We start from the raw sequence: 21,082 nt of genomic DNA on the forward strand, positions 1-21,082 counted from the left end.
GCAGCTCCTAGCAATGCTGGTCTTTGAACTGGGGTGAATTGTTTTTTTTATTTACTGTGTGTATGTAGCTTTAGGCTAGGTTCACACTCGGGCGCTTTTTTCCTTCGCTTTGCCAATGATCAGCAAAGCATTGCTGCATGAGTAATCCTATAGGAAATGTGCTGCATGTGGCATTTTTCTGGCGATTGCGTCACAGTTCTTCTTCACTGGAATGAGAATCCCTAAATGCAATCGCCAAAATATAGCGCAAAGCAAAATCGCAATCTCAATACTTAGGCGATTGCGCTTTGATGTCCCGAGTGTGAACGGGGCCTGACTCTTTCACTTACTTCAAGCAGGCATGCAGAATATTAATTTTAAAATGCAGCTATTAAATATTTTCTGGCTGGGAGGCTGATATTGGAGCGTACGTCGGTACCAGGTGGTCTGTTTTCCAGTACTGAAACAAGCAGACATTAATAAAATGCACATTATAGAAATATCAGCCTGCACCATTTAATTCCATCTACGAATGGGTGCATAGGTTGCTTGGGAGGCAATGCCGCAAAAGTTGCATTTACCCTTAGCCATTTTGATGTAACCTTTATCGCCATATTGTTCTCCATAGCTGAAATAGAAACAGATTTATACTTTTCAAATAGGCTCTTATCATTTTTATATAAAACAATTCAGAAAATTAAGAAAAATTCATGAAAAAAGTGCTACACAGATCATTGCTTAATTTAATTTTGTGCCATTATTATTATTTCTTTATTAACAATACCAAAGTTTGCTCACATTCTTCCTGTCTGCTTCCTGTTTGCTCGCTTTCTTCCTGTCTGCTTCCTGTTTGCTCGCTTTCTTCCTGTCTGACAGAACCGACAGGTTTTGGGCCAGACCATTTCTTCAGGGATTCTCAGGGTTTTGTTTGTTTTCAACAGCATTTCCTGATCAGCAGTTGCAAAGTCTAGCTGACAAAATAGTGTGCAAGTGAGTAGGGAGGCTGGCTGGTATCTTATTATTTTAGCAGTTAACCACTTGAGGACCATAGTGGTAAACCCCCTAAAGACCAGGCTGTTTTTTTCATAATTGGCCACTGCAGCTTTAAGGCCAAGCTGCAGAGCCGCACAACACAGCACACGAGTGATTCCCCCCCCCCTTTTCTCCCCACCAACAGAGCTCTCTGTTGGTGGGGTCTGATCACCCCCTTTGTGTTTATTTATTTTTTATAAATATTTATGTTGTTATCTTTTGAATATTTTTTACTATTTCCTTTATTATTTCTATTCCCCAATCCCCTCCCTCCCCTCAGGCGGCCAATCACGGCGATCGGCTGCCTATGAGAGCCGATTGCTCTCTTGTCCCCCCGGGGGGACAGCCGTGTCACACGCGTAGGGTGTGGCTAACTGGACAGGAAGTGCTTTTGGTGCCTGGAGGAGACATCCTCAGCAGACTTGATTTTATGCTTTAAAACTTGGACTTTTGTGAGTAGCGCTATGTTTTAAATATACTTTTACTAAAAGGTTTTACACTATAGAAGCTTTTCAGTTGCAGTGGACTGTTGTGTTGGTTGATGGTGAGGGACCCACATGCCAGAAGGGAGAATAGTGTCTGAAGCAAATCCGTGCACACACGCTTTGAAGCAAGATACAAGGTGAGCACGGTTCTTGATGGTGCTGTGTAGGTACACGTGTTTTGGAAAGGTGGCCCATGTTCACATGTGGTGACTAATCTGGCAGTGGGTGCAGTTCTTTTCCCCTCTCCACAACAAATTCCACTCAAGCAGTCTACGCTATGTATTTGGTTTTTTTTGCATTTTTTACTGAGGAAAATCGCAAGGTGTGAGGAGGTAAAGAGCTGATATTGTCTGATTGCTTAAAGGGAAGATCCGCGCTGCCCCAAAAAAACAAACTGCACTTACCTGGGGCTTCTTCCAGCTCCTGGCAGTCGATCGGTGCCCTCGTCGCAGCTCCTCTCCCTCTCGGCAGTAGTTCTGCGCCTGCACAGTAGAGACCCGATGACGTCACGTACCCAACATGACCCACACCATAGAGTGCACAGAAAGCCGACCCAGTAGCCGACCTGGCGACGTCGGCTTCTTCACCGCTGGACACCGGGAGTGAGTGGAGCTGCGGCGAGGGCACCGATCGACTGCCAGGAACTGGAAGAAGCCCCAGGTAAGTGCAGTTTGTTTTTGGGGGGCAGCGCGGATCGGGATCAGTTAAAAATGGCGCCAGAGCCTCCAGTGTAAAAATGGCGCCGCATTAAATTGCATTATAAAACAATATTTATCGTTTTATGAGTTAAAAAATGTCGCCGCACTGAAAACGATATTTATCGTTTTATGACTTCCATAAAACTATAAATATCATTTTGAAATGTGTTGAATATGGGTTTTGCTGTGTGTGTGTGTGTGTGTGTGTGTGTGTGTGTGTGTGTGTGTGTGTGTGTGTGTGTGTGTGTGTGTGTGTGTGTGTGTGTGTGTGTGTGTGTGTGTGTGTGTGTGTGTGTGTGTGTGTTTTTCGTAAAAATTACAAATATCGGTTTTCATAAAAACGATAAATATCAGTTTTCGTAAAAACGATATATACAGTTTTTCGATAAATATCGTTTTTCAAAAAATATTGTGCGTAACCAGGCGCCATTATTTGGCTGGCGCCATTTTTAACTGGACGCGCGCGGATCTTCCCTTTAAAGCTTGGTGAGCTGTCTGTGGGCCTGAGCAGCCATAGCAAAAGGTCAGAGCAGTCCCTAGTGGTGGTGGAATACAGAAAGGAGGTGTTCCTGTTAAACCACACAGGGAATAGAAGGTGGAGGATTCCAGCAGTCTTTGCAATCTATGCGATGAACTTTCTCTTTTTATTTGTTTGTTTTTTCTGAGGTGCACTGGAGTTGAAGATCAGAAGAACGATCTTGTATGAACTATCAGTTAATATTCTGTGGATGGATATTAGTGGACTGTAAGGAAGCGCAAGGTGCACCTGACCTGTATTGTTTGATTTTTATGAATATACAGGTATATGTGATATTCTTACCTGTGCAGCAAACCTACAGTTAGGGGTTATAGGTTGTATAATAGGGGTGGAGCGCGCCAAACTCCTCTTTGGGAATCAATTATTTGTAAGGCATTTTTATTATGTATTATTTTTAGTCACATAATATAGATATACCTGTTATCCCCTACCACCTATTTGTGAGGCGCCTTCTCCTTCCCATTTGTTATGTCACAGCCCCTTAGCTGCTTTGGGTGGTTAGTCTAGTGTTCACTTCTGAACTACTGCTTTTTTCTGGAGCGTGAACCACATATCAGACGACCTAAAGAGCCGGAGTGAGGACGTGATTTCCTTACCTGCCTGCATACTGGGGTTGCTAGTTGTGCAACCCACACTTTTGAGTATTCTTTTGCTCTTTTAGACTACATGATTAGCACTGGACATACTACACCATAAGGGGCTCCTGGTGTCTCTGGGCCAGATTTAACAGTACTAACCAGCAGGGGAAACTGTTCTGCATGATAATAAGACATTTCTTAAATCCTACTTAATAGCGGCAGTTTAGGGAGGAATTTCTAGAAAACGCAAATCCATCCCTAAACTGCCCTAGATAAAGAAGTGCTTTATAGCACTTCTACAGATTGTGCAGTGCAGGCTAGGCATGATTTGTGAAGTGCTCTTCCCCCCTGCTGAATTCCTCACTCAGAGCCTGGCGGTAGTGTTGGGCGAACAGTGTTCACCACTGTTCGGGTTCTGCAGAACATCACCCTGTTCGGGTGATGTTCGAGTTCGGCCGAACACCTGATGGTGTTCGGCCAAACCGTTCGGCCACACGGCCGAACTAAGAGCGCATGGCCGAACGTTCCCCGAACGTTCGGCTAGCGCTGTGATTGGCCGAACGGGTAACGTGGTTCGGACCCGAACGCGCTCTGATTGGCCGAACTGTCACGTGGTTCGGGTAAATAAATACCCGAACCACGTCATATCTCCGCCATTTGTCTGTGGGTTTAGCTTTGGGTAGGCAGGCAGGGTAGTTCGCGCTCCAGCCACGCTAGCCAGGGTCCCCCCAGTCATTGTGTCGCTGCTGGGAATAGTAGTACACCGCTCGCTCAGCCACACTATATAGCATTGTGTTTACTGCCACTCTGTGTACCTCACTCAGCCACACTATATAGCATTCTGTTTACTGCCACTCTGTGTCTGCTGGGAATAGTAGTACACCGCTCGCTCAGCCACACTATATAGCATTCTGTTTACTGCCACTCTGTGTACCTCGCTCAGCCACACTATATAGCATTGTGTTTACTGCCACTCTGTGTCTGCTGGGAATAGTAGTACACCGCTCGCTCAGCCACACTATATAGCATTGTGTTTACTGCCACTCTGTGTACCTCGCTCAGCCACACTATATAGCATTCTCTTTACTGCCACTCTGTGTCTGCTGGGAACAGTACTACACCGCTCGCTCAGCCACACTATATAGCATTGTGTTTACTGCCACTTTGTGTCTGCTGGGAATAGTAGTACACCGCTCGCTCAGCCACACTATATAGCATTGTGTTTACTGCCACTCTGTGTACCTCGCTCAGCCACACTATATAGCATTGTGTTTACTGCCACTCTGTGTCTGCTGGGAACAGTACTACACCGCTCGCTCAGCCACACTATATAGCATTGTGTTTACTGCCACTCTGTGTACCTTGCTCAGCCACACTATATAGCATTGTGTTTACTGCCACTCTGTGTCTGCTGGGAACAGTAGTACACCGCTCGCTCAGCCACACTATATAGCATTGTGTTTACTGCCACTCCGTGTCTGCTGGGAACAGTAGAACACCGCTCGCTCAGCCACACTATATAGCATTGTGTTTACTGCCACTCTGTGTACCTTGCTCAGCCACACTATATAGCATTGTGTTTACTGCCACTCTGTGTCTGCTGGGAATAGTACTACACCGCTCGCTTAGCCACACTATATAGCATTGTGTTTACTGCCACTCTGTGTCTGCTGGGAACAGTAGTACACCGCTCGCTCAGCCACACTATATAGCATTGTGTTTACTGCCACTCTGTGTCTGCTGGGAACAGTAGTACACTGCCGCTCACTCAGTCACCCCATTACTATATAGCATTGCTGGGATCTGTAGTACTCTGCTCACCCACCCATACCATTGTACTGCCAGTCACTGTGTATATTGCTGGGATCTGTAGTACTTCACTCACCGTCAACCACTATATAGCATTGCGTACTCTGCCAGTCAGTGTGTATATTGCTGGGATCAGTAATACTCCACTCAACGTCAACCACTATATGAGCTCATCATGAGTTCCTCAGAGACCTCCGCTGTGAGCAGCACTCCCAACAACAGCAACAGCCAACGCCCCACGCAAGCTATAACATCCACCCCAGCAGCCAGTGGTCAGCAGCAGCCCTCCCCGGAGGAGAACGTTGTGTCCATCGGTCCGGCGCCAGAGCGATTATTGAGGGCTGCCATTGAGGAGATGATGGGGCCTGATGTGGAGGAGGAGGTCGGGCTCAGGCCAGCATCCCAAGTTAATGTTGAGGACGATGAGGGGTCTGTGTCTGGGGATGTTGGGGTGGCAGAGGTGGTGGGTGGGTCAGACTCAGGAGAAGAGTTGTATGATGAGGATGATGATCGGGACCATCTGTATGTGCCTCAGAGTCCGACCCCGAAAAAACATGTTGTATCGTGTGTTTAGGTACTAAAATCTGCGTTCCCACTTCCCAGTACTGCTCGGGTCCACGGATCCATATAATTTTTTGGGCAGCACTATCAAACTGTGGTACTATGAGTGAGTTGCCATGGTCCTTCTGTGCTGTCACACTCACCGTCTGTCTGCAGATGGATTGTTCAACACAGCTACGCCATCTGACATGTAGTCCTTTACCATCTTCTCCAGGCGATTGGTGTTGGAGGACGTGGAACTGCCCGATTGCTGTTCTGTGGGCTGCTGCATGGGTGTCAGAAAATGTTCCCACTCCAAGGACACTGCCAATACCATTCCCTTTTGGGCACTAGCAGCAGCTTGTGTTCTTTGCTGCCCTCCTGGTCCTCCTGGGTTTGCTGAAGTCAGTCTGTCGGCGTACAACTGGCTAGAGAAGGAGGAGGATGTCAATCTCCTCTCTAAAGTCTCCATCCTCAAGGGCCTGCTGGAATTGTTCCATTTTTGACCTGTCTGACACTTTCTTCAATCAGTTTTTTAACATTGTGTTTGTATAAACTGGGTATAAACCCAGTAATTGGTGTTGTCCAGAATAATGAATAGTAATGAATAGTGAATAATGCGCGGGCCGCGTTCAATGCAGTCTAGCATGAATTGAGCCATGTGTGCTAGAGAATCCTGCCAGACTCCTCTGTCTTCATGTTCTTGTGAGCGTTGTGATTGTTGTGATGCACCATATTCGTCACCAGCATCACTTTCTTCCTCTTCTGCTGTCCATTCCCGCTAAATTGTGGAAGTCCAACGTGCACCGCTCTGTCCCTCGGCAGTGGGGGCATCCAATTCCTGCTCCAACTCCAGCTGTTCCTCGTCCTGTTCTTTGTCATAGCTGGGACCAGCGTTTCCTGAGGCAGGTTGCCTGATGTTGGTATCATCACGCTGATCGTTTTCATCTTCAGATTCCCCCACTTGCATCATGCCAGCGGTTTCCATCTTCAACATTGATTTCTTCAGTAAACACAGCAGTGGTATTGTAATGCTGACTGTAGAGTTGTCACTGCTCAGTCACAAGCAACGTGGATTGCTCAAAATTTTGGAGGACTTGGCAGAGATCCAACATGGTGGCCCAATCAGATCCACAGAAGCTTGGTAGCTAGCTGCTGGAATGTGCCTCGGCACTGCGCAAAAGCGTGCTAGCATGTGCAGCGTAGAATTCCAGCGCGTAGGGAGGGACATCACCCAGCGAGCGATGGTGCGCTAGATTGAAGCGCTCCTGCATCTCTTGGTGAGTCCTTCAGAAGCGGTACTGGACTTTAAAAAATGTTTTTTTTTTTTCCTTCAACAGAAGATCTGCCACGTTGGAGTGAGGAGGACGCCGCCGACCCCGACACCAAGCTGAACCCCGGCTAACTCCAAGCAGAGGATCTTCAGGAACCCTCAAGGCTTTGAGCAAGCTGAGGAGGATCAGCAGTCCCGACGAGACCTCTCCTCATATGTGACTGTGTGCAGTGGAGTAGAGCTCCCCAGAACAACCTCTCACTTGTCACTTTGTCACTGGTCACTTTGTCACTTTGTCACTTTGTCATTTTGTCACTTTGTCACTTGTCACTTTGTCACTTGTCACTTTGTCATTTTGTCACTTTTCACTTTGTCACTTGTCACTTGGTCACTTGTCCAGATGATCTCGGTACACCTCCTGCGATTCAAATTCCTGCACACATTGCTCTGGGATTTGGGTGTGATGAATGATGCATCTAACTGGCCACCGGAGGCAATTAAGGCCTTCAAAACATTGAAAGCAGCTTTCTGTTCCGGCCCCATTTTGCGTCATGTTGAGTTGTTGACGTCATGTTCATCCTCGGCCTCGTCTTGCATTTCAGTGTGAGGTGCATTTTCCACAGAAAAAGGTTGTGAATCCGGGCACAACATTTGTGGCTGTTCCATTGACCTTTCACAGGTAGAAGATTGTGGGGGTGGGAATAGCTCCTCCGAATAGCCCATTGTGTCCTGAAAACTACTCATTGCATTGCTTTGCGCACGCATTTTTTTGTCCTCATGCAAGGCCTGAGTTGCGCCTGAAAGCGTGGCCTTCTCCTCCTGCGCCTCCTCCTGTTCCATCACGTCTGCTGCTGCTGGGTTAGCGTTGCCGCCCGGTCCCTGTTTATTGAACCTCTTATCTTTATTACATTTATGACTGCATGGCGGTACAAAGCATGCTATCCGCACGCTTCTTGTCCTCATGCAAGGCCTGGGTTGTTGTGTCTCAAAGCGTGGCCTTCTCCTCCTGCGCCTCCTCCTGTTCCATCACGTGTGCTGCTGCTGCTGCTGCTAGGTTAGCGTTGCCGGTCCCTGTTTATGGAACCTCTCATCTTTATTACATTTATGACTGCATGGCGGTAAAAAGCATGCTATACGCACGCTTCTTGTCCTCATGCAAGGCCTGGGTTGTTGTGTCTCAAAAAGCGTGGCCTTCTCCTCCTGCGCCTCCTCCTCCTGTTCCATCACGTGTGCTGCTGCTGGTGCTGGGTTAGCGTTACCGGTCCCTTTTTCTGGAACCTCTTCTCTGTATTACATTTATGGCTGCATGGCGACAAAAAGCATGTTACCTGTGCAAAGAAACATGACATTTTCCACATTTAAAAGACAGTTTTTCCTTTGAAACTTTACAATCAATTTTCTCAAAAACTATAAGCTCTTTTTCAAATATTTTTTTTTCCTCTTGTACCCACTCCCAAGGTGCACATACCCTGCAAATTTGGGGTATGTAGCATGTAAGGAAGCTTTACAAAGCACGAAAGTTCGGGTCCCCATTGACTTCCATTATGTTCGGAGTTCGGCGCGAACACCCGAACATCGCGGCGATGTTCGGCGAACGTTCGCGAACCCGAACATCTAGGTGTTCGCCCAACACTACCTGGCGGTATCAATACAGCAGATGTACTGGCTACCTTAGCAACAGCAATTTCCCTCAAGCACTGCACTGTCTGAGAAACCTTCCTAACTTCTCCTATTTAAGAACAGGTTAAGAAGAAAACTGCACTATCTAGTGATTTCTTAAGATGTCTGAAACAGTTCTGCATAGATTTCTAAAAACCTACCAATATTTTGTCTCAGACATTCTTGATAAATGTCTCCCTCTGTTTTTTCCTGTCTCTCTAAGAATCCCTTGGGATTACACACACCCTCAAATTATCCAAATGTAGGTTGGTCTGACATTTTTACAATAAATATGAAAGGATCACAGTAATTACTTGTATGGTTCTTACCTGTTCTTAACTAGCCAGTATGCAACACTTCTGTTTCCGACTTTCTCCATGCCATACCCAATTACCAGCACTGCATGATTCAGTGGTTTGCCATCACATGCAGGGTCTTCATACACACCTATCAGGAGGGAAATCATTTATTATTATAAGTGATAGACACAAAACTAGCTACTGATGAAGAGTAGTAATAAATACATTTATATATTAATAATAAAAAAAAAAATAACCCCAGCAGCGATGAGTCCACCAACAGAAAGCTTTCTTGGTAGGCAGAAAAGGGGGGGGAGGGGGGGGGGGGGGGGGGCAGCGAGCCCTTAAAGCTGTAGTGGCCTAATTTGTAAGAAAAAATAGCCTGGTCACTGGGGGGGGGGGGGGGGGGGGGGGGGTTTAAAGCCTGTGGTCCTTAAGTGGTTAAAGAGAAACTTAAAATATCTTTTTTTTTACCTAATTTTGTTCTTCAGCCTTCTTCAGCAATAAATTCTAAGCTGAATCGCCGCATCCCCATAGCGGAGCGAGTTATTTATAGCCCTGAAATTGACCTGAAACATTTCATGGCTCGTATCATTCTCCTTCCTAGTAGAAGCAGAGCCGCTTCTGCTCCAGTCAATCTCCTCCTCTCCCCGCCCCTCTCAGTCTTCTTTCACTGGGAGGGGCAGAGAGAGGCGGAGATCGGCGGAGATTGACTGGATAAGAGGTAGAGCTACTGGGCAAAGCTTTGCCTCTACTAGGCAGTAAGATCTACGACCTTTGCAGGTCAATTTCAGGGCTATAAATAACTCATTCTGACCTGGGAATTTCGGTGATTCAGCTTAGAATTTATTGCTGAAGAAGGCTGAAGAACAAAATAAGGTAAAAAAAACAAGACTTCAGTGTCTCTTTAAGCAATGCAGCTAAATCTCCTCAGTGTACCTACTGTATGCGTACAGCTGAAACAGTGATATATTTGCTAGAATAGTCACATCAAAACAGTTCTACTCTGCTTGACTTACTTTCAGTACATGCACATAATAATACAGTCATAAAGCAAAACAATGATGTCTAAAATGCACCCTCATCTCACTTTCCCTGAACTGAACCCAGATATTTATTCTGATTCTCAAGATTTTTTTTCTTTTCAGAAGCACTTGTTGAAAAGCAGTTGTTAACAGACAGAATATTGTGCAGTGAACAGGGAGGCTGGCCAGCAACTTTGTATAAATACTTTTTAGGGAGTGTCCTTATAAAGAATAAATTCCATGATGAGAATCCCCCATGTTTTGTCAGATTTCTACTACATGCTCTAAGTGACAGCAACATAGGAAGAAAGTAATTTATTGCTCATTTTACTCTGGGAGAAATATACTTCTTATTTGCAAGTTTTTGCATGTATTTTAAATATTACAATTTTTCACTATACTGGTCCTTTAAGTGAGATTAGGCCCAATTTGCTGCGAAATTGAATTTGACAATCTCCCACCCTTATCCATAGGTATCTTCTCAGGTGAAATTCTAAGGTCAATATACGTGTCCCATGATGTCATGAATCGATTTGCTCAGTGGCATATCTAGGTAAGACAGTGCCCATAGAAAATATTAAAATTGTGCCATCCCTCCCCTCCCCCCCCCCCCCCCCCACACACACCCCACACACCCCTACAATCAACAACATCCTGTCTAACCTTTCTGGACAAGGTAACCCCTTCACGCAATCAGAACACACACGCACACACAACTACTGGAATGTAACAGTCACTATGAAATAAATTAGGCTATCCTGCTGATCCTCTGCCTCTAATACATTAAGGCAGGGAACATACTTCACTGTTTTCCTATGTGTTTTCTGCACAGAAAAACTGAGAACTCATGTTAATCAATGAGCTAGTTCACACTTAAAGGGATACTGTAGGGGGGTCGGGGGAAAATGAGTTGAACTTACCCAGGGCTTCTAATGGCCCCCCGCAGACATCCTGTACCCACGGAGCCACTCACCGATGCTCCGGTCCCGCCTCCGGTTCACTTCTGGAATTTCTGACTTTAAAGTCAGAAAACCACTGCGCCTGCGCAGATGCATCCTCGCTCCCGCTGATGTCATCAGGAGAGTATTGCACAAGCCCAGTATGGTCTTTGGTCTGCGCAGTATGCTCCTGGTGCCATCAGCGGGAGCGAGGACACGGCAATGCAGGCGCAGTGGTTTTCTGACTTTAAAGTCAGAAATTCCAGAAGTGAACTGGAGGTGGGGCCGGAGCATCGGTGAGTGGCTGCACGGGTACAGGATGTCTGTGGGGAGCTATTAGAAGCCCCGGGTAACTTCAACTCATTTTCCCCCGACCCCCCTACAGTATCCCTTTAAAGAGACGACGTAACAAAAATTGCATCCTGTTTTTTATCATCCGACAAGTTCCAAAAGCTATTCTAATGTGTTCTGGCTTACTGCAGCACTTTCTGCTATCACAGTCTCTGTAATAAATCAATGTATCTTTCCCTTGTCAGACTTGTCAGCCTGTGTCAAAAGGCTGCCAAGTTCTTCAGTGTTGTGGTTCTGCTATGAATTCCCCCTTCCAGGCCCCTCTATGCACACTGCCTGTGTATTATTTAGATTAGAGCAGCTTCTCTCTTCTCTCTTATCTTTTACAAGCTGGATAAATCGTCCTCTGAGCTGGCTGGGCTTTCACATACTGAAGAATTACAGACGAGGGCGAAGCTGTTTGCAGGAGAAAAAAGAGCAGCCTGAAACTTCAGTGCATGAGAACTGCAGGGAGAAAGAAACACACAAATGATCTCTTGAGATTCAAAAGGAAGGCTGTATACAGCCTGCTTGTGTATGGTTGTATTTTCTATGTGTGGACATACAGTACATCAACCTACTTCCTGTTTTGGTGGCCATTTTGTTTGTTTATAAACAAACTTTTTAAAACTGTTTTTAACCACTTTTAATGCGGCGAGGAGCGGCGAAATTGTGACAGAGGGTAATAGGAGATGTCCCCTAACGCACTGGTATGTTTACTTTTGTGCGATTTTAACAATACAGATTCTCTTTAATGTGTTTTTCAAGCACAGAAAAAAACTGACATTCTGCATGATAATTCTGCACATATTGTCAGTTTTCTGTATCAATTACATTAGCTGCTGTGAAAAAACGTGTGCGTTTTCTGCATACTTGGTGTGCAGAAAACGTACGCAGATAAACACAAACTGAAAACTGAAAGACAAGTGTGTTGGCCACAGAGATGCCAGCAGAGTAATGGTTAAAGTGCAGAGAGTGTCATAAATAAAAGTGAGTAAACACAGCACACTGGGATAAGGCTGTGGAATGTGTGAATGCCAGAGAGGGGAATGAATGGGAGATTCTGTACCTAGAGATGGCCTGAACCTCCGATTTTCGGTTCGCAAACTTCCGCAAAAGTTCGATTCGCGCAAACTTTCGCGAACCGCAATAGACTTCAATGGGGAGGCGAATTTTGAAAACTAGAAACACTTGTGCTGGCCACAAAAGTGATGGAAAAGATGTTTCAAGGGGTCTAACACCAGGACGGGGGCATGGATAAGTGGGATACACATCAAAAGTCCCAGGGAAAAATCTGGATTGGACGCAAAGCAGCGTTTTAAGGGCAGAAATCACATTGAATGCTGAATTGCAGGCCTACAGTGCTTTAAAACATCTTGCATGTGTATACATCAATCAGGGAGTGTAATTAGAGTAATTAGAGTACTGCTTCACACTGACACACCAAACTTACTGTGTAACGCACCGCAAACAGCTGTTTGTGTAGTGACGGCCGTGCTGGACTGGTGCGCACCATGGCGAGAAGGCAGGCCGTGGCGGTTTTCAAGCCCATATGGTCGCCGGGCTGTGGTAGCTCAATGATAGAACAACAGTGACTGTCCATATAGCCGGCGATCATTGCTTCATTGTGATACGCAAGCCCCTTCACCGCGGCAAGTTAATGATCACGAAGGGGAATTGGCACATGTACATGCCTTTTGTTTTGTTGTTGCAGCTGCAGTGAAGCCAGAAAAATTAGGCAGGCATGTACATGCACCAGAAAAATTATTATAGCGGCCACTACTAGCAGGCAGCTGGCATGGCATGCTAGCAGCGGCCTTAAAAATTCAGGAATCCACCTGCAAGAAAAGCCTCAGGCCCAGACGGCGTTTCACCAGCCTCTCTCAAAACTTGCGCGCAGCAGCTTGCCCCTATTCTCTCATCCATCTTTACCAAATCCATCCAGGAAGGCAGGTTCCCTGCTTGCTTTAAGAAGTCCACAGTCATCCCTGTCCCCAAAAAACATGGTGACTCTCAGACCTCAGCAATTTCAGGCCGGTGGCTCTCACATCGGTCATCATGAAATCCTACGAAAGCTTGGTCTTGCCTCTCCTCAAGCTGTCCACTGAGTCCCTGCTGGACCCGTTCCAGTTTGCGTATACGGCAAATAGGTCTACTGACGACGCCATAAACATCTGCCTGGAGCTCGTTAATGAACACCTGGATAGACCTGACTCATACGCCAGGATCCTTCTACTTGACTTCAGCTCGGCGTTTTACACCATCAGCCCCCAAATACTTCAAGAGAATCTTGCTACCCTTGGGGTCCACCCTACCCTTTGCCTCTGGATCACAGACTTCCTAAGCAACAGATCCCAGGTCGTCAAGCTGGACACTATCATCTCTCAACCAAGGACCACCAACACAGGGGCCCCTCAAGGTTGTGTACTGTCACCGTTCCTATTCTCCCTATACACTAACAATTGTAGGTCCACCGCGAACTCAGTCAAAGTCATCAAGTTCGCCGACGATACCACCATTGTTGGCCTCATCTCTGGGAATGGTGAGCATGAGTACCGCCACCAGGTTGACAGAATTTGCCACTGGTGTAGGGAGAACGGGCTGGTCCTGAACTCGGCAAAAACGGTTGAGATGATTGTAGACTTTAGGAAACACGCTACCACTCCACCCCCGATCAGCATTGATGGCACGGTAGTTGAGAACGTTCCCTGCACACGCCTCCTCGGCACGATAATCTCTAAGGACCTGACTTGGAAAGCCAACACATACGCCACCCAGAAAAAAGCCCAGCAGAGACTATTTTTCCTACGCCAACTGAAGAAGTTCGGTATGGCCCGAGAGCTTCTGACAAGCTTCTACACAGCCACAATTGTCTGCTCCTCCATCCTGGTCTGGTATGCTGGCTCTTCCGCCAGCGACAGACACAAACTGCAGAGGGTGATCAGATCAGCGGAGAGAATCATCGGGAAACCACTCCCCCCTCTTGATCAAATCTTCAACTCAAGACTGCGCTCCAGAGCTCAAAAATAGCTAATGATCCGTCCCACCCAGGCTTTCGCTTCTTCAGCAGACTCCCTTTAGGCCGGAGATTCCGATCCATCTACCCCAGGACCACAAGGCACAGGAACAGCTTCTTCCCCTCAGCCGTTAACTACCTGAACTCTTGAACTCTAAACCTGATCGCATGGAAGCATATTGCTATGTAAATGTGTTCAAAGGCGACCAATTGCTGGAACTGTATCTTTGTATTGCTGATGCTTGCATGTAGTTGTATTGTATGTCCTGTTCTTTTTCTTCACACTTGCCCTGTACTTGCCAAAACCAATTCCGGGCATGGCCCAGTCGTGCTTGGCGAAATAAAATATTCTGATTCTGGAGTCCTGGACCCTGTTGGTGGTGGCAGAGAAGGCAGTCAAGCGGCCTGCGGGCAGAGGTGCTGTGTGGGGAGCGACTTAGTCTTGGCCGGGGCAGGCAGTCACACGGCGTGCAGGCAGAGATGCTGTGTGTGGGGACTGACTTAGTCTTGGAGCAGGCAGTAGCCCTCCAGGATCCATGCCTCATTCATTTTGATAAAGGTCAGGTACTGAACACTTTTGTGACTTAGGCGACTTCTCTTCTCAGTGACAATACCTCCAGCTGCGTTGACGGTCCTTTCTGACAGAATGCTTGAGGCAGGGCAAGAAAGAAGTTGGATGGCAAATTGTGACAGCTCTGGCCACAGGTCAAGCCTGCGCACCCAGTAGTCCATCACTGCTCATACTGTCGATGGTTCTTTCTCTACCATTGTTAAAGAAAGCGTACGGCCGGGGAGTCAGGGTTCGATTCCGGTCTGGAGTTGGAGCCTGAGAAATGGCTACCACTACACATCCAAGGAAGGCGGCAGGCATGGCATGCAAGTCCTGAGGTAGTGACAAAAAATAACAATACAGGAGGACTTTCGAGGCCCTGCTGTATATGAAACTGATCGACTTTACTACCTTTAACGAGAATCTGTTATGGAGGGCAAGTCTGCCATCCATCTAAGTGAAAGGTATGCACTGACTGCCAGGTATAATACAATGTGCAGTCACAGATGCAGTGAAAGGTATGCAGTGACTGGTATTACAATACAATGTGCAGCTGTCACACAGGTGCAGTTAACAGGTATGCTCAGAGTGGTATATTACACAGCGTGAAGTCACACAGGTAATGTGAACAATTAAGCAATAACTGGTATTACAAATATGCACCTGTCACACACACACAGGTACCGAGCAGGTACAGTGACACTACATGTGCTCACGTAGGTAGGTGGGTGCACTGAAGTGAACAACAGGTAGTAGGTATATGCAGTGATGGGTATTACAATGTGCACCTGTCACACACAGACAGGTACCGGACAGGCACAGTGACACTGCGTGCGCTCACGTAGGTAGGTGGGTGCACAGTGAACAACAGGTAGGTATATGCAGTGATGGGTATTACAATGTGCATCTGTCACACACACAGGTATTCACTGAATGTGCTGGGCCTGGCAGTGGCACACACAGTAGGAATTACCAAGGCTGTCTATGCAACACAAGTGTCAGTGGGACACACACACAAAAAAAAATGGATCACAAGAACAAGATTAGCTCTTAAAAGAGCTGTTGAGGGGTGCTTTTTTTTTAGCAATAAGAATCAGCAAGGAGCAAGCTAACAAGCCTACAAGAGCCTAACTAAGCTTTCCCTATGAGAGTCTGCAGCAGCTTTCCCTTCTCTAATTAATGCAGGCACACGAGTGAGTCCAATGCCTGACGCTGCCTGTCTTTTATAAGAGGGGTGGGGCTCCAGGGGGGAGTGTAGCCTAATCGGGTACAATGTGCCTGCTGACTGTGATGTAGAGGGTCAAAGTTGACCCTCATGATGCACTATGGGGGCGAACCGAAGTTCCGGAAAAGTTTGCGGTTCTCCGCGATCGCAAACCGCGATCGCCGGCGAACCGTTCGGGCCATCTCTACCTGCATCCTCCACACCAGAAGCATCTGCCGCTATCTCAGGGGACTGAGACATGATCTGTGGTAGGAAGAGAGGGAAAAGTTTGGAGCTCACCTCTCAATAGCTTCTAATGTAGATATATGACAAAGCCTGAGATGACCAGAGTGCATGGTGATTGCTACTCCCTTAGACTCAGGAATTCTTCCAAAACACTGCTAGGATGGGGCCCCTCCTGTTGTTTGAAGTGGGAGGCGCCTAGGGCACGTACCATATGTATACCCTTAAAGATACGCGTCTGGATTTGCTTTGCCAGATCACTAAATGACACAAACAACCACTTTTTATCAAATCCTTATCTTCTTCACTTCACCTAACCTTTCCATATAACATTAGAGGCTGCTTAACTGAAGTCTGTCTCATCTGACCTAGCTGAAACTTTTCTAAACAACTGCTGTAATAAGATCGCAGCTACATACAGTGCTTATACTTTTTAATCAGTCTCAAGTCTTGCACAGAGAGATGTTGGATCAATTTGCTTTACATACCTTTTTTGTAAAACTGAAATGAAGTTACATTTGCCTTAATAGCAACAGACACAGGTCCTATAGTACCCACAACTTCTTCAAGCTTTTCCTCACATCCTTCAGGAATTTGATGACATTGGCCTGCCCAGGCCACCATCCTCCAGTTATACAAGCAATGCTGTTTCTGATATTCAGCGTAAAGAAATACAGATAAGAAGAATAAACCAATAAATAATGAAAAGAAATAAAAATAAATGGAAAAAAGCAGAAAAAACTGAAATCCCCAAACATTGTTGCAGTGTCTTTGTTTGTTGCTTGCAGACTGCAACTGGTTTCATGTTTGTTTTTTTTATGTTTTTTTACTAGTTTTACGATACAGATTTTATAGGTAGGTAGGTATAAAACAAACAGCATTCAATGCAGTAAACATAGTGACATAGCAAAACTCCACAATTAAGGGGAATTTCTCAAGGAGACACGAATAACCTGGGCCTGAAAACCTGGCGAAGAGGAAATCACATGATCCAGTGACTCCAGATTTGCTTGGACACATGAAACCTAGCTTTTAAATTGTATAATATGTATTCCATTATAAGTCCACCTGATCCTGTCTATTAGACCTGAGGACAGAGGTACGATCTCTTTCTGTCAGCACAGACACCTTTGTCAGCACACACTAAAGCCGCATCTACACACGTAGATGCGGCCGCGATGCTCCTTATCAATCGAGCCGCTGATGCGGCTCGATTGATAAGATCCGACAGGATGGATCGTGCTTCCGCCGATTCCCTGCTCGCTCCCCGCGAGGGGACAATGGCAGGAAATCGAGCGGAAGATAAGCGGGGCCGGCGGGGACGAGCGGGGAATCGTATGCGGCGCACGCGCGGCGAGCGGGGATGCGGCTAGTGTTGGGCGAACATCTAGATGTTCGGGTTCGGGCCGAACAGGCCGAACATGGCCGCGATGTTCGGGTGTTCGACCCGAACTCCGAACATAATGGAAGTCAATGGGGACCCGAACTTTTGTGCTTTGTAAAGCCTCCTTACATGCTACATACCCCAAATTTACAGGGTATGTGCACCTTGGGAGTGGGTACAAGAGGAAAAAAAAATTTAGCAAAAAGAGCTTATAGTTTTTGAGAAAATTGATTGTAAAGTTTCAAAGGAAAAATTGTCTTTTAAATGCTGAAAATGTCATGTTTCTTTGCACAGGTAACATGGTTTTTACCGCCAGGCAGTCATAAATGTAATAAAGATAAGAGGTTCAATAAACAGGGACCGGTAACGCTAACCCAGCAGCAGCACAGAGCACACGTGATGGAACAGGAGGCGGCGCAGGAGGAGAAGGCCACGCTTTTTGAGACACAACAACCCAGGCCTTGCATGAGGACAAGAAGCGTGCGGATATAGCAGCAATGCTTTTTGCCGCCATGCAGTCATAAATGTAATAAAGAGAAGAGGTTCCATAAACAGGGACCGGTAACGCTAACCCAGCAGCAGCACAGAGCACACGTGATGGAACAGGAGGAGGCGCAGGAGGAGAAGGCCACGCTTTGAGACACAACAACCCAGGCCTTGCATGAGGACAAAAAGCGTGCGGATATAGCAATGCTTTTTGCCGCCATGCAGTCATAAATGTAATACAGATGAGAGGTTCAATAAACAGAGACTGGAAACGCTAACCCAGCAGCAGCACACATGATGGAACAGGAGGAGGCGCAGGAGGAGAAGGCCACGCTTTTTGAGACGCAACCCAGGCCTTGCATGAGGACAAAAAGCGTGCGGATATAGCAATGCTTTTTGCCGCCATGCAGTCATAAATGTAATACAGATGAGAGGTTCAATAAACAGGGACTGGAAATGCTAACCCAGCAGCAGCAGACGTGATGGAACAGGAGCAGGCGCAGGAGGAGAAGGCCAAGCTTTTTGAGACACAACAACACAGGCCTTGCATGAGGACAAAAAGCGTGCGGATATAGCAATGCTTTTTGCCGCCATGCAGTCATAAATGTAATACAGATGAGAGGTTCAATAAACAGAGACTGGAAACGCTAACCCAGCAGCAGCACACATGATGGAACAGGAGGAGGCGCAGGAGGAGAAGGCCACGCTTTTTGAGATGCAACCCAGGCCTTGCATGAGGACAAAAAGCGTGCGGATATAGCAATGCTTTTTGCCGCCATGCAGTCATAAATGTAATACAGATGAGAGGTTCAATAAACAGGGACTGGAAATGCTAACCCAGCAGCAGCAGACGTGATGGAACAGGAGCAGGCGCAGGAGGAGAAGGCCAAGCTTTTTGAGACACAACAACACAGGCCTTGCATGAGGACAAAAAGCGTGCGGATATAGCAATGCTTTTTGCCGCCATGCAGTCATAAGTGTAATACAGATGAGAGGTTCAATAAACAGGGACCAGAAACGCTAAACCATCCCAGATGTTCATTGGTCATGTTACTTGGTTGGGGTCCTGGAGTGTTGCGTAGTCGTTTCCAATCCAGGATTGATTCATTTTAATTTGAGTCAGACGGTCTGCATTTTCTGTGGAGAGGCGGATACGCCGATCTGTGACGATGCCTCCGGCAGCACTGAAACAGCGTTCCGACATAACGCTCGCTGCCGGGCAAGCCAGCACCTCTATTGCGTACATTGCCAGTTCGTGCCAGGTGTCTAGCTTCGATACCCAATAGTTGAAGGGTGCAGATGGATTGTTAGACACAGCTACGTCATCTGACATGTAGTCCTTGACCATCTTCTCCAGGCGATCGGTGTTGGAGGTGGATCTGCACGCTTGCTGTTCAGTGGGCTGCTGCTGCATGGGTGTCAGAAAATTTTCCCACTCCAAGGACACTGCCGATACCATTCCCTTTTGGGTACTAGCTGCGGCTTGCGTTGTTTGCTGCCCTCCTGGTCGTCCTGGGTTTGCGGAAGTCAGTCTGTCTGCGTACAACTGGCTAGAGGAGGGGGAGGATGTCAATCTCCTCTCTAAAGTCTCCACAAGGGCCTGCTGGTATTCTTCCATTTTGACCTGTCTGACTCTTTCTTCAAGCAGTTTTGGAACATTGTGTTTGTACCGTGGATCCAGAAGGGTATAAACCCAGTAATTGGTGTTGTCCAGAATGCGCACAATGCGTGGGTCACGTTCAATGCAGTCTAGCATGAATTGAGCCATGTGTGCCAGAGTCCCACCAGAATCCTCATCATCCTCTTGTGAGCGTTGTGATAGTTGTTGTGATGCATCATAGTCGTCACCTTCCTCCTGGTCTGCTTCTGCTGACCATTCGCGTTGAATTGTGGAAGTCCAACGTGCACCGCTCTGGCCCTCGTCAGTGGTGGCATGAAACTCCTGCTCCAACTCCAGCTGTTCCTCCTCCTCTTCTTCGTCATAGCTGCTGGGGCCAGCGTTCCCTGAGGCGGATGGCCTGATGTTGGTACCATCACGCTGATCGTTTTCTCCTTCAGATTCCCCCAGTTGCATCATGACAGCTGTTTCCTTGATTTTTAACATCGACCTCTTCAGTAAACACAGCAGTGGTATGGTAATGCTGACTGAAGAGTTGTCACTGCTCACAAGCAACGTGGATTGCTCAAAATTTTGGAGGACTTGGCAGAGGTCCAACATGTTGGCCCAATCGGATCCACAGAAGCTTGGCAGCTGGCCGGATGCGCCTCGGTACTGCGCCGTCATGTACTGGACCACTGCACTCTTCTGCTCGCAAAAGCGGGCTAGCATGTGCAGCGTAGAATTCCAGCGCGTAGGGACATCACACAGCAAGCGATGGTGGGGGAGATTGAAGCGCTCCTGCATCTTGGCGAGTGCCCCCGAAGCAGTACTGGAAGTTCTACAATGTTTGGCCACTCGACGCACCTTCAACAGAAGATCGGCCACGCCTGGGTATGTCCTCAGGAACCGCTGAACTACTAGGTTCATCACGTGCGCCAGGCAAGGGATGTGTGTCAGCTTAGCCAACCTTAAAGCGCGAATGAGATTACTCCCATTATCACACACAACCATGCCCGGTTTCAGGTCCAGCGGTGCCAGCCACAAATCCGTCTGTTCCTTTATTCCCTTCCAAATTTCCTCCCCTGTGTGCTGCTTATCCCCAAGGCAGATTAGCTTCAGCAACGCTTGCTGACGCATGCCAACAGCTGTGCTGCACTGCTTCCACGATCCTACTGCTGCTGGGTTAGCGTTTCCGGATGAGGTACAGCTTTGAGATGCGTTGGAGGAGAAGGAGTCAGAGAGGTAGGTGCTGCTGTTATCCAGTGTGAGGGACGGCGGTGCAGCTGTTTGTGGCGTGGGCAACACCCGTGCCGTAGCAGGTGAGGAATCGCTGCCAGGCTCCACAAGGTTCATCCAGTGCGCGGTAAGGGAGATGTATCGACCCTGGCCGAACGCACTCGTCCAGGTGTCAGTGGT

At 47.2% G+C, this 21,082-nt stretch overlaps 1 protein-coding gene across 1 annotated transcript in view; it reads right to left on the minus strand.

Annotated features, from left to right (window-relative positions):
- Nucleotides 1-308: 308 nt before the first annotated feature.
- Nucleotides 309-21,082, minus strand: part of LOC137531683 (cathepsin K-like) — a 51,987-nt gene continuing 31,213 nt past the window's right edge. Inside the window, exons 6-8 of the mRNA XM_068251634.1 lie at nt 16,685-16,847; nt 8,921-9,038; nt 309-607 (exon numbers count right to left, since the gene is read on the minus strand). Coding sequence (XP_068107735.1) covers nt 496-607; nt 8,921-9,038; nt 16,685-16,847 — 393 coding nt within the window. The 3' untranslated portion in view covers nt 309-495. The remainder of the gene's footprint in view (nt 608-8,920; nt 9,039-16,684; nt 16,848-21,082) is intronic.

This window comes from Hyperolius riggenbachi, chromosome 9 (assembly GCF_040937935.1).
Source record: "Hyperolius riggenbachi isolate aHypRig1 chromosome 9, aHypRig1.pri, whole genome shotgun sequence".
NCBI classification, from domain to species: domain Eukaryota; kingdom Metazoa; phylum Chordata; class Amphibia; order Anura; family Hyperoliidae; genus Hyperolius; species Hyperolius riggenbachi.